The sequence below is a fragment of the Lissotriton helveticus genome, chromosome 8 (assembly GCF_964261635.1).
Source record: "Lissotriton helveticus chromosome 8, aLisHel1.1, whole genome shotgun sequence".
Lineage (NCBI taxonomy): Eukaryota > Metazoa > Chordata > Amphibia > Caudata > Salamandridae > Lissotriton > Lissotriton helveticus.
The window spans coordinates 1,438,431,078-1,438,444,858 of record NC_136069.1 but is presented as its reverse complement, the minus strand read 5'-3'; the positions used below and the strand labels follow the sequence as shown (position 1 = coordinate 1,438,444,858).

Here is a 13,781-nt window from a genome sequence, read left to right as displayed (position 1 = left end):
ACACAGGCAAAAAATCCGGGGTAACCATAGTCAGGTAGCCACCTTCCTACATAACCCCCCCCCCAAACGAAAGGAGATAAGGCTATCCTTGGCCAGGTAAGCCTATATTGCCTGAGTGGCCATATAAGGAAGTACCTGCACTAGCATGGGTACCCCCTGTCTCATGGTCCACTAAGCAGTCCCTCACCCTTTGGGTATTAGAGGGTCTCCACCATAGGGAATCACTACCTTGGGTGTGTTTATGCAAAGTTAAAGGCTGGTTTGGATATGGAGTATTGAAGTGAGGCTCTACTAAGTTAGATCTTGGCTTCCTCCAATTATCTTCCACCATGTGTGCCTTTCTTTCTTTAACTGAGTTGCACTGTGCTCTCAGGGTCAACCTCTGGCTACCTAAAGCTGGAGGCTGGGTCCCTCTGTTTGGCTTGCTGGAGGGACAGTTCAGGTTTGGGCCCTTTGGGTCCCAGGTTTGGCTGTGCCCAACAGAATCCATCTGTGGGAGGTCCCTAACTGTTTTTAAGGGGGCTCCCTCAGGAGTTTTTAAAGTTTTCACCTCACTAGGGCTACTAGTTTTGGTGCACCTAATCTGTTGATGGGGGTGCTTTATTTGACAGGGGTCCCTCTGGGTCTCACTGTCCTTCTTGTCCTCTGCAGCCCTGGGCTGGCTAAGGCAAGGGAGAGAGGGGCAGGTTACCTGCTCCAGACTGGGTCCCACCTGAGAAGGGTCCACCGCCATCAGAGGCTCTGTCAGGCCAGGCCTAACAACCTCTGGGGCAGTTCCTTCATCAGGGGTAAGATCAGTTCCCTGAGGAGGCTGATCCTGTCCTAAAGTCTGGTGAGGGGGAGATTTCTCTTCCTCCTCCATGCTCTGTTTGTGTGGAGTTATCCATCATTTCAGGCTTCACAACACACATATCAGTTTGAGTTTGGGCTGTGGCCATCACAGCCCCACCAACCTTTTCAGGAGGAGACTCAGTTTGGGTTTCTGCTGTTATCATAACAGCTTTGCTATTCTGTTCAGGAAGAGCTTTTGCTAAAGATGGGGCAGAGAGTTTCTCAGCCCTACCAACCTTTTCAGGAAGGACATCTTGAATTGGGGCTGTAGCCATTACAGCCCCACTAACCTTTCCATTGGAATTCACCATTCTAGAATGGGTTTCCTGTTCAACCTCAGCCCAGGCTGAGATTTCCAAATCATTACCAAGTAGGCAGTCTACAGGCAAGTTTGGTGACAATGCCACTCTCTTTGGGCCAATGACACCTCCCCAGCTGAGACTTACTACTGCCATGGGATGATTTGTGTGGATTCCATCAATGTTTGTAACCTGGTATGTGGCACCAGGTAAAAGTTGCTTAGAGGGGACTATGCCATCAGCCACCATGGTGATGCTAGCCCCTGTGTCTCTAAAAGCTTCAACTTTCAAACCATTGATGATGGGTTCTTGTCTATACTTGCTCAAAGTATTTGGGCAAGCAGAGAAGTTGGCAAACCCCATGCCAGTCTCATAAACAAGATCATTGGGTGATGGGGACCTGGATAGGCCAGGGTCCACCTGAGCTCCAACAGTAAACCCACCCAGATTCCTGGGTGTGCTTCCACTTCCTGGGGGATTACTGCTGACAGTAACAGGAGGTGTTGAAGCTGGCTTTGGAGGTATATTTTCTTTATTGTTATTCTTGGGACAACAGTTGTCTGTTTTGTAATGCCCCACCTGTTTACAGGCATAACAATAAGGCTTTTTCTCAGTTGAAGAAGTGTCTTGGGACCCACCCCCATTCTTGGAGTTTTGGGGCCCTGGGGAAGTCTTTTCTTTATTTTTATCCCCACCCTTATCTTGAGGCTTGGTAGACTCCTTCTTCTGGTTACTGTCCTGATTCTTAGGCCTAATCCTGGTTCTGACCCACTTGTCTGCCTTCTTTCCCAATTCTTGGGGAGAGGTCAGATCAGAGTCCACCAGGTGCTGGTGTAAGAGCTGGTTCTGACAATTACTTAGGATCTGCTCCCTCATAATCAAATTATACAATCCTGTAAAGTCATGTACTTTGCTGCCATGTAGCCAACCCTCCAGAGCCTTAGTAGCACAATCTACAAAATCAGTCCAGTCCTGTGTCTGTGTCTTCTGGGTGTCTCTGAACTTCAACCTGTACTGTTCAGTGGTTAAGCCAAACCCATCTATTAGGACACTCTTCAGGACTTTGTAATTGTTTGCATCCTCATGTCTGACAGTGAGGAGCTTATCTCTCCCTTTCTCTGAAAAGGAGTACCATAAGATTGCTGCCCACTGTTCCTCAGGAACCTGCTGTACCATGCAGGCTCTCTCAAGAGCAGTTATCCACTTGTGGATGTCATCCCCTTCCTTGTAGGGGGGCACAATCTTTGTCAGGTTTCTACTATCATAGGACCTGGGTTTCTCTTTAGGAATATTGCTGCCACCAGTGGCATCTAAGCCACACAATTTCTGCTCTCTTGCCAAGGCAAGTCTAGCTTGAGCCAAGGCTACCTCCTCCCTCTCTATCTGGAGTTTGACAGCCCTCATTCTGGCCCTATGCTCTAGCTTTTGAGAAGCACTCATGCCTCTCTGTGATTCTCTGGAGGCACTAGAAACATGAGAGTCCCCTGAGGGAGATCTCACTCTTCTGTTGCCTGGGAGAATAACATGTTGGGTTCTGGGGAGGTGCTGGCCCTCTCCATTCCCCAGTAGGTCCAAGTTGGCCTGGCTAAGCCTGGCAACTGGAACCTGGCTACCCTGATCCTGAACTTCTAAGTCCTCAACATCTGAGTCCTCATCTAAGTCATCATCATCCTCCTCCTCCTGAGGGGGATCAGTTTCAGGGGGGTTCCCTCCATTTCCTGTGTCTAGGGAAGCTGCTTTTGCCTTCTCTAAGTCATCCTGTTCTAGGATTTCTACCAGGATTAGGCAGGTGGGGCTTCTGCCCCTTTTTAACCCTCTTGCTTTGCACAAGGCAATCAAGTCTCTGCGGGTTAGTTTGTCATATCCAAAAGTTGCCTGGGTAGGGTCAACTGTCACAGGAGTAGACCCTGAGGCTTTTCCTGTGTCAGACATGGTTACTAGTGAGGTGTAAGTGGTGCACTTACCTACACTAAGTGTTTTCCTACTGTACCTTGCTAGTGAGTTGTAGTCAGGGTGTGCTAATCCCTTCAACCTACAACTACTAAGTTCAGTAGAACTTAATATGCTAAGCTTTTGATTTATATGTACCTAGAGGTACTTGATGTGATCTTTCAATTTGATATAAAGATTGCAATGGTAAAACAACAGCAAGCTCAAATCCCACCGCTGCCACCAATGTGAGAAGTTGGCCTGGTAGGGGATGTTTCCAATTCTGGAACCACCTGCTACCTGACCAAACAATCCCTTATGGTGTCTGGTTGTAAGTCAACCTTATTAGACAAGCTATCCTAGGGGTAGCATGGACTAAGCAGCCTAAAGGCTTAACTTAAGAGGTCGTGTTAAGCGAGCTGTTTTACCACATACAATCCTGTAATACCAAATGAAAGGACACCACACAAGTATATATTATAAAAATATATGTGTTTATTACTAAAAACAATCCCCAGTATTCTTTATGAATAAAGGGGCGCAAGCGTTAAATCAAAAGCACTGTTTAAACATACAAGTTGCACAATTATGGATGAGGGCGGGTGGCCACTCAAACCATATACTAAACAAGTGGTATAAGAGAGGCCACTCGAACAGTGGTTAGGCCTAGGGCCTAGGGAATCGCTGGGAGCAGTCAGGACAAGCAATGCTGAAGTCGGGAATGGCCCTCGGGATTCGGGAGATGTGCGGAAAGCGCACGCATGCACCAATGTTAACCAATGGTGCATAAAAGTCATAGAGTTAAAGTTGAAGGACACTTCCGCTGAACCTAGAGGAACAAAACTTAACACACAGACCCTAGAGGTGTGCACCAGTGTGGGAACACCGGCGGAGCAAAGTTACCTCACCCACAGGAAGTGGGTGCACAGGGTCGAAGTGGCGTCGGGTTTTGACACGCAGGCTCTTGGTGCTTGGAGCTGAAAGGGCTGCAGGCAGGTTGAAGATGAAGTGTCCGGTGGAGTCCAAGGGTGGACTCAAGTTGTAGAGTACCTGAAAGCAGAGGGGACAGAGTCTGGGTCACTCAGCAGTGACCAGGGTGGAACCAGGATGGAACCAGGCAATGTCGGGCGCAATCAGGTGGTCGTCGAGGAGCTTCTCTCCACTGTCACGTGGGCTCTGGGGCATCTGCGACGTCCAGGAGCAGGTCACGATCTGTCCCACGCAGGCTCTCACCGTCGGTGCAGTCGGCTTCAAGTTTGGAGCAAACAAGCCTTGGCAAGAGCAATCCACGCGGGATCGGAAGATTGCTTCTCACTCGGACCAGGAAGGTCAGAGTCGGGGCTCCTTTTCAGGGGAGCTGGTGTGGATCTGGAGCAACCAGATTCACGAGTCTTCTTAGGTAGTTCGTCGGCACAGGGACCACTAGCCAGCTGGCAAGTGACCGGGCCAACGCGTTGAGCCAAATAGAGCCAAAGGGCCCCACGCAGCACTCGTCGAGTGTGGAGGGCTGAACTTCGGCTCAGGAGCAGCTCAGGGTGGGGGCTTCTCAAACCCCGGTGCACAGCTTCGAGGGTCACTCGTGGGCTGCACGGTCAGCGTCTCGTGGTCAATTCAAGATGGCGTGCCCCACGCTTCCGGTCGCCTCCACGGGTCTCAGCTCTGCAGGGACTGTGGATCGGGCTGTTGGAAGGCAGGCAAGCTTGATCTCGTCGATCTCAGTCGCTCGAGTTCCGGCGGGAACTGCAACTAAGTAGACGTCGAGGGCTGGATGGTGCCTGCTGCTGCAGGGTGGTCACTCCTTGACCACAAGGGAGATTCTTCGGGCTTCCACGTTGAGATGGAGGTCCAAGGGTCCAGAGTTTCGTTTCTAATGTTTCTTCCAGGAAATCTGATGTGCATTGGCACTGCTCCCACTCTTATTCCAATCTGGGGGGCGTGATTACCTGCTAGGTCCCCTCCTATGGGTGGGACCCAGGAAGTGGGTGGATACACCCCCTTCCTTTGATCCAGGCCGCCCTGGCACGAGGGCTGGAGTGCCCCAGAACCGGTTTGGCCGGATTATGCAAGGGGCAGCCTTGTGCGCCCCAGGCAGTGTCTGGTTTCTTTCAAACCTCCCTGCTACAATCCACTATCTCCTGTCTGGAGGGTGGTGACACCCTCCTGTGACAGGAAGCCCTTTGTCCAGGCCCCATCTGCTGAGTTTCGGTCAACTGCAGGGGTCCAGACATTTGTCTGTGGCAGAGGCATCCATTTTGTGGATCTTAAGGTCTTTGGAGAAATTAACCGCATTTAGTAAAGGAACATGTCTTACCCCTCTAGAGGGGTGGAATGCCATCCCCGTCGCCAGAACTGGCGAGGGGATGGTATTCCAAATCGTATGACACCTTACACGACATGTTTTGATAAAGCCAAACCAAAGTTGCTATTTAACCGCGAGGATTATAAGGCACTTAAGAGTATATGGTATGGCATTATCCTGAAACAGCTTAGGGAGTTGTTCCCGACAGCTGCAGACAGGCTCAGCTCATGCTAGAGCTCCATCTCACATGAAACCACGCACTCTGCCTCCAGGATTGATGAGGCCTTCCATAGGAGTGGCTCACAGGTTAATATGTGTCCAGATATAGGTTTAGATATAGGTATACTACATCTAAGCAAGGGGTGATTACACCACCTTACCCCAGCTGAGTGATCAGCCAGTTGTGTCAATTTAAGAACCAGCCAGGGGTGGCAAAAGATATGCTGCAGCCCCTGGTAGGCCTTGGTGACCCCTATGCCCTGGGCACCTATAGTGCATTATACAGGGGCTGACAAGGGGTCCATTTCCAATTGGGGTATGTACCTAGGGTACATGGAATCCATTTTACAGAGAGAGCAGATGGCCTGGGGCCCTGATTAGCAGGGAACCAGGTCAACTAAGTCAAAAACCCAGCTAAACACAGGCAAAAAATCCGGGGTAACCATAGTCAGGTAGCCACCTTCCTACACTCTTTATTAAAATTCCCTTCATTTTTAGCCCCTTTTCCTATCAATCCAAACAGTTATTGGCCTGGCAGTCAATGCAAAGTGTATTTAGAATCACTCAAAAAGCACCAAATTTCTGTTTTTATTCACATTTAAAAATAAATACAGACAAGAAAATAAATGGTTTTCTGTCTGTATTTATCTGCAAAAATCAGTAAAAATGAAAAACAGGGAGTCTTAATTATAATTACCACGGGACACCCGCCTTGACGACAGGGAAGATTAAAGCATTTGAATTCATGAAAGATAACAATTCTGGCGAACCAGAGTGTAGAGGTTACCTTGTTTTTTTCATCCACCCTGTAATGTAGGTGGCCCAGACATTCAGTTAATTAGTCCAGCCCCCTAATCAACTACAATCTGAGATAAAATCAAATATAATTTGTATGTTTCAACATTAGCATGACATTATTTATAAACACTTGTTTAGGGGTAGTGCACATACGTGTATGATATCTGGGATCCTACAGCACTACAACGGTACCTTGACTTGGATGCCCAAAGTTTAATTTCATAGGTGCCGTTGTGAGAGAAGGATTAGATACCCATGACCAGGGTGATGTCTAAAATTCCCTATATGTTCTCACAAACTCCAATGTAATATGTTGTGACGTGCCATGTTGAAGGATGTTTGGATGGCAAGGATAGTCTTTCCACTGAAGATGTCTGCCTGAAGGATAACATGGACATAATCACTGATGATTCTTTGTGCGATCTTGATACTTTTTGTGGGACTGAGTCTAAGAGCTGTCGTGTAAAAGGTCATATATTCAGGGGGAGTGTTTGGGGTGTGACATCCCCAAAATAATTGCATTCTTGGCTTGGTATTTTGGTCTGGAGGCCTTGAGTCGGGTCTGCTATGTCTATATTCGTTCTTCTCGTCATCCCAATTTCACTATGAGGTTTTAACTTCTTAATTTTAGATCAGAACCTTCAATATAAATATTGACCTGTATACCAAAAAAGTAGTAAATCTGCAGCGTTTTCTTTTTTCTTTCCTTCTTCCTTTCATCCTCCATCCCTTCGATTCTCATCCACTGTTTCCTTGTCTTCTTATCCCTCCTCCCCCCTATTTTCCCTTTCCTTTGACCTTATGTCCTTACATCCTGCTTTCTCAAATTTGCTTGAAAATGCACGATTTTTCTTCTTTTTTTCAAAAATTTCTTGGGGGGGGGGGGTAATCACCCCAAACCCCCCTTTTGGGGTTCGGCTCGCTCGCTACGCTCGCTCGCTACGGTGCTGTATGCAAATCACTTTGCGCCTCACCACTTTAACATCTCACCCACCGCCACTGGTTGTATTGCAAACTCTTAGCTCAACTAATGGATAAAATCCATTGAGTATGTGTCCTAATCTTCTGTTTTTGAAATCTTGTCTGCTGCCCTAACCTTGGAACTGTGGATTGAATCTACGAGATTGTTCTTCTTTTCCATAAAGTGGTAGGAGATCTTTTGATATATTCAGTTCTTCAATGCCTCTTGTTGCTTATTCCTAATGGACTGTGGTGGAACATTGAGGCATTAATTGAGAAAATGGTTTAAGGGACACAACCTACACAATCCAATAGTCTGTCTTCTGTTTTCACAGCATGTACATTCTGGAACAGCCATGCACTTTCCATATTCAGATTAACTCCGCTCTGATAATCTTAAATGCTTGAATTCCACTCCGCTGTCTGTCGTTTTAGTACCATTTCATGCTTAAAGGAATAATGAGAAGGGCCTTTTAACTGTTATCCAATGTAAGCTGTAGATGCTAAACCCTTGCCAGGGCATTTTCTCCTTCCAGAGTAAAAGAAGCTTTTAAACGCAGTTCATGGGATGTGTGTACCTATGACTATCTAGTTGGCTTTGAAAGGGTTGATTGTGTTCCCATGACGCAACAGTTTGTAGCGTTGTGAAGGCACCAGAATTGACTGCAGCTGAATGGCGGTGGTAATTGACTTTGCAAATACAAAGTTTTACATGTAATTTGCTTTTGGTATTTGGTGTAGTTCAAGCAGCACACCTTCTTTCAGCTTTCGGTACTCCCTTGGTGTAAGTACGTTAATACAGTAGTTTCATACTACATTTCTGTAACCAAGTCTTACCAGAGAAGAGACACAGTTTCACAACACAGTGCTTGCCACTGATAAGTGGTGGCTCTCCTTTGACTATAGATGGCGTTATGCCACTGTTAACTACACTGATGGGGGTCAAAACCGCCAGGTTTGGTGTACAAGAGTTTATTCCGTAACTTAAATGAAAGGTCTACAAACGAGGATAGTCACAGAAGAACATGTTATTTTTGGCATGATATTCCAACAGTCTTTGAATACCTGAAACCAGGAAATAAAACTAAAATTGTGGACTGTAATTCTCCATAGCTGAAAGGCAGTAACACAGGCTGATTTGGACTGCTGACCTATCCCTCCAAACCTTCTCTCTAGCGTGTGATCACTCAAATAGCTATTGTAAAAAAAAAAAAGAATTATAATCACTTTAGTACCCTAACCAGCCAGTAACGTCCAAGCAACGCCTTTATTTTTTTAAGCCTAGTCTCCAGATAGTTTTTCCCAAATGTCCTTACCAAAATATTGTAGTAGAGTTGGAGTTGCTTTCTTTTAGCTTTGCATTGTCACCCTCATTTGCTTGCTTCCTATTTAATGACTTGAACTCCTCCTCTTGTGGTTGCCCCTCTTCTGATGCTGAACTTTACCATGCTTTTGATTGGCAGATTTTTTATCCTTTCACTGTTAATATTTAGGTGGATTATTGAGTTTCCTTTTCTTTAAGCTTGCCATGAGTGCATGTGTTTTCTTGAGCTTTTTGCGACTCGACCCCTCAAATACCCACCCAGTCGCATTCCATACCCGCACTCGTTCCAAGCATTCTATGTTGCTCCCTCACCCCGAGCCTGTCCATTGCGTCGCCAGTTTTTTTTAATTTAGCCCCTTCCCCCAAGCTTGTCCTTTGCTCCCCAAACCCTCTCCCTTTTGCTACACCTTCACCTGCTCCCTTGATATTCTCTTCTGTTGCTGCCCAACCCCTCGTGATTCCTTAAAGAAACAAACACATTCTTGGAGGGCTCTGCAGCTGCTATTTGATGCTTGGCTGCTCTACTTAAACAAGTGTTTTTTTCACAAGTAAAAATTGTGTTTTTTTTAATTCCCACTCCAAGTGGTGTCCACCATCTTGGAAGGGTCAACGATAAAAAAAAAATGGTGCCCACATCCTTATGTGGATGCATGCATACATTCATCACACATGTGTGTGCTTACTGAGTGACACAGCTGCTTGGAGTGCCATGACTTTACACGCTCAAGCATGTGTATCAGTTATCCTTTGCTTTTTTTGTTTTTTTTGCTGATGTTACTTACAGGGTTTGGCGATTTATTTTTTTACTAAAGTTTCTTGAAATAGCACCTTATTTTACTAAGGAAGATTAGTCCGAGCACTTACTATGTTACCTGAACAAAAGATTTTACACTGATGGGAGCAGGGGATTTTTATTACGAAACCAGGGAAGGACTGAAAGATGCAGACTGAGGTCACCAGCATTAATAAAGAACAATGTAGGGTAGTCATGACATACTTTGAAAGGTGTGGAGCAGTCTGAAAAGGTAACAAACTAATGATTAACAATATCAACACAACATGTTAATGAATCATGCTAGGCTTGATTATGAAATAAGGAGGGAGAAATTCTAGAAACTAATAAGAAAATAAAGAGATAAAGAGGCTTCAGAAGTAAGCGGTGTAAGATCTGGTTTAATGTACAGGAGAAAAGGAGGTTCAGGTGCTGTATAGGGTCGGAAGAACTGGTGTTCAGGTTTGTTCGCATGGGAAGTACCCTGTGATGTGGCTATAAAATATTTTTTTACATGTTGAAGATTTCATTAGATTTTGTGAAAGATGTATTCCGAGTGCTGACAGTGAGACCTTCGTTTGACAGGAAGGCCTTAATGAAGGCACTAAACTAACAACAAGCGACAGTGAAAATGTTATTCTCGAGACCCAAAATCCTACGTCCGTAGAAAGGTGTGGTGCCACCTGATTGATGGTCTACACTGTTCCAATATCTATCATCTGATGGAAGACTAATGGAAGGACTATTGAATGATCTCACATGTGGTAGCGTGTCTTTGAGAGAGGCTGAAAAAGTGGAAGGCGGATTGGCGAGTGGCCACCTCCCATCACTATGATTTTTATTGAACTTTTTATGGCATTTACATTGTTTTGAATTCGGAATAGGAATGATTTTGGAGTGAAAAATCAATGGCCTAGCTCAGGAGCTGTAAGTGTTCGTTAGGATACCTGTTGGAGTTGAGTCCACATTTAATTCACTCACTGAGTTGATTTGCAAAAAATGTGAAAGTCAAAGTTTTAAGTTTGGTCCTAATGACAAGCAGTAAAAGCCATCTTATTCTAGGATGCAATTTACATGCTTAGATCTTTGCTTGGACTTGATGTTTTTTTTTATGACTAAGGCGTAGGTGTATTATCAATAATAGTATCACTGTCAGAAATTAAGCAGAGGATAGCCATTTTGCCATAAATGCCCTTTATATGTCCAGGCTGGTCCTTAATCATGCCAGGGGTAGCTTGAACATCCAGAGTGTTGGGTGTGGCTCGTTCAAAAACCACTGGGTCAAGCCCCAGCTTCTCACTGCAAAAACATATATAAATGTACTCATGAGCACATTCATGTTGAGATGGTCAAAATGGATAAAAAAAACTAAACTGCTTTGTCCTGGTCTCGAGTAATTTGTATACCTCACACACAAGTCAGTTGATCGCAGGAGACTAGTTTGAGAAGAATTGTTCTGGAAAGAAAATGTCCGCCTTTGGTAGACTTTCTAGTCCAAGCAGTCTCCTGCAAGCAAAAATAATGGTATATATTATGCAAAATGATGAAAATATTGCACTTTTTGGATATCACACAATCTAGACATTAGGCAAATGTATGCTGTTATAACAAATATTTCACACAGACCTGTTTCAAATTCTCATACACAGATCTGCTCACACAGAGGTTCTTAACCCTCACAGCTAAACTTCTGGGACCAGAGGGCTTGCAGACCTTGCTCCAGTTGACTTCTGACTCTGCTAGTTTCTGTTAGCAGCACAGTAGCAGGGTCAGGTGCAAGTTTTCATGATAGACTTCTCCCATTTAGGTATCTTTTTTTATTTACTTGTCGCTTTTTTTGGACTCTCAGGGCCACTGGTTTGTGACCGCGTGGTTAGTTGAGGGCTACAGCCAATTACACATTCTTCCAGGTACATGCTTTTTGTCTTTTCACCCGAGTGCTGGTATCTTTTTCTATCGTATTTTAATCACTGCAATTCTTATAGCATGTTGCGTGTTTCCCCTGACCGATAAAGGATTACGCTTATGTTGCTCCGCATTCCGCACATAATTATTTGTGTGACTTTGCACGTTGTGCGCTATTCATGGCAATTTCAGGTACAGTTGCTTTGTACACTTTTCACTGTGTACCCACAACCTTTTTAGATTGCATTTTTTGGGGGTCTATGTATTTCACTGATCACGTTCGGTAAGTCACTCTTTAGTACTCCTGAACAAGTGCATGCTGGGACTTGACGTTTCCTTCTATTTTCTTGTGTGATTTTTTGTTCATGCCTCATTGAGCACACCAGTCACTTTATCATTGAATCATGAGCCGTCCTGAGCATTTATACAACAGCTTTCATAATGTCAGATGCTATCATGTCAGTTTAAGATTAATTTACGTTATTATTTCACACCGCATGTAAATAATCTAGTAGCTGGTTTCATGCTCTTGTAGCAATATGGGGTGATTTTTTTCCCCTTAATGTCTGTTGCCTGTGTTTGAACCTGTGAAGTTGATTCTTATATGTAATCCGTTACCCCTGACGAAGGGTGACTTCTACCCAAAATTATTTTGGATACGTGTTACAGCCATAACTATTATTTTCCATTGTGGATGCTATTTTTGTCTCATCTGCAAGTGTGATGTAACATTTTTAAACAAGACACTAGGCCTACAAGCAACTCATAAAATCACTTTTGTTGAAGTGAACATTGTTCTGAGTGTTGCTTGCATGAATTGTGTGTGTGTATATTGACTATTTGAAATACTCTTTTCTTGGTATTGTTTACGTAGAAGCCTTAGAGCACCAGCAGTGCCATTTGTGTCTAGTACACCGGTGATTTAGCAATTTCCCCAGATTCAGTGAACGGCCATCTAATGCCCCTATCCAGAGAAAGGTTTATATTGCTTCTTAGATATATCCAAGCCTGGCTTCCTGCAGGTGAGGATTTTTAGGGGCCGTTGAGGTGACACCTGCTCATTTTCCACAAGGTGTCAAATGTTTCAACAAAAACATATATTTAGTTGTTTTTGAGAGCTAATCTCCAGATTAATATCTTGTTTTTTGCAGTTTTGCATGCTGACTTGCAGTCAAGTAGTGGTGATCCGTGGAAATCATGACGTTGGTATTTCGTGATTATCAAGACATGATCTATTGTTGCAATTAAAAGAAATCTATTCTTTTAAGAAAATGCAAAAGGATATAGTTTTTAAAATATAAATAATCTTTTTATTCTTTGTTAGGTATATCCAGACTTGCAGATAACCAATGTTGTTGAAGCGAACCAGCCAGTGACCATTCAGAATTGGTGTAAGAGAGGACGCAAGCAGTGCAAGAATCATCCTCATATTGTTGTTCCCTACCGGTGCCTTGGTAAGTTCAATAGATGAGCCAACTTTTTATCAATTTTAGAAAGTGTTGCTTGAGATTTTGGTTTAAAAATTGGGTCCTAGTTTGCCATATTTTGTTTAGTGCGAACAGATCTGCGTTACTCAATCTTTGAAAGAGATATACTTCTGCTTGTTTAGATAATCCCTAATTGAAAACCTTTAGCTTTCAAATTGTGCTATATCTTATGCCTTGTTTTTGCGTGCTTATCGATAGGGGTGGGCGGAATTTGCGTAGTCGCGCTACGCAAACCTCCGCGAAACGGTAAAAAATCTCTGCGAGCACGCAGGAATTCCGCAAGCACGCGGAATTGCTTGTTCCGCCTGTTCACAATGCTTTTTTCCTGTTCGCGAACGCTGGAACGGGGGAAATATCTTGTGAACATGCATTTTGAAAGTGCGAACAAGCAAAAAAAACTGCGAAGTCGCGGATCGCAGAATTTTTGGCAATTCCGCTTTCTTTGTGGAACGCAAAATTACCCCAATTCCGCAAGCGGAATGGAATTTACCGCCCAGGCCTACTTATCAACCCAGCTTTCCAGGATGAGTAGGTGAGTGCTGATTTCCCTTTAGCTAAATTAATGATTTTTAACCAAAATCGGTCTGTCGAATATGACATTTCCGCCATTACTTCAGCATACTAAGACCAGGTTGCTATGACTATTGAATCTGTCCTGCTGTGCCCAGACCATTACTTCATCAATAACTACTTAAATTATTTCACTCTATCCTGGAACATAAAAGTTAGCAAGTTACTGCCATAATATTCAACTTTATAGCTTTCCTGTCACACAAAAAGGACAACAACCTCAATCTTATAGCAAAGGACAACTTCATCACTTAGAAAAAGTCATTTTAGACTGGATATCAAGCCATTCTGTTCAGAAGACCCTCTGTAGCAGAATAATAATGTTTTCAAAGGAAGACTATCAAGACCTGGAAAAGACCCATAACACATTATCCATGTGCTGTCTTTT

General features: G+C 44.2%; 1 protein-coding gene across 4 annotated transcripts in view; it reads left to right on the top strand.

Annotated features, from left to right (window-relative positions):
- APP (amyloid beta precursor protein) overlaps positions 1-13,781 on the top strand; it is a 493,123-nt gene that overhangs the window by 166,944 nt on the left and 312,398 nt on the right. For all 4 annotated transcript variants that reach the window (XM_078658371.1, XM_078658373.1, XM_078658374.1 and 1 more), the window contains exon 3: positions 12,661-12,790. In XM_078658371.1, coding sequence (XP_078514497.1) covers positions 12,661-12,790 — 130 coding nt within the window. The remainder of the gene's footprint in view (positions 1-12,660; positions 12,791-13,781) is intronic.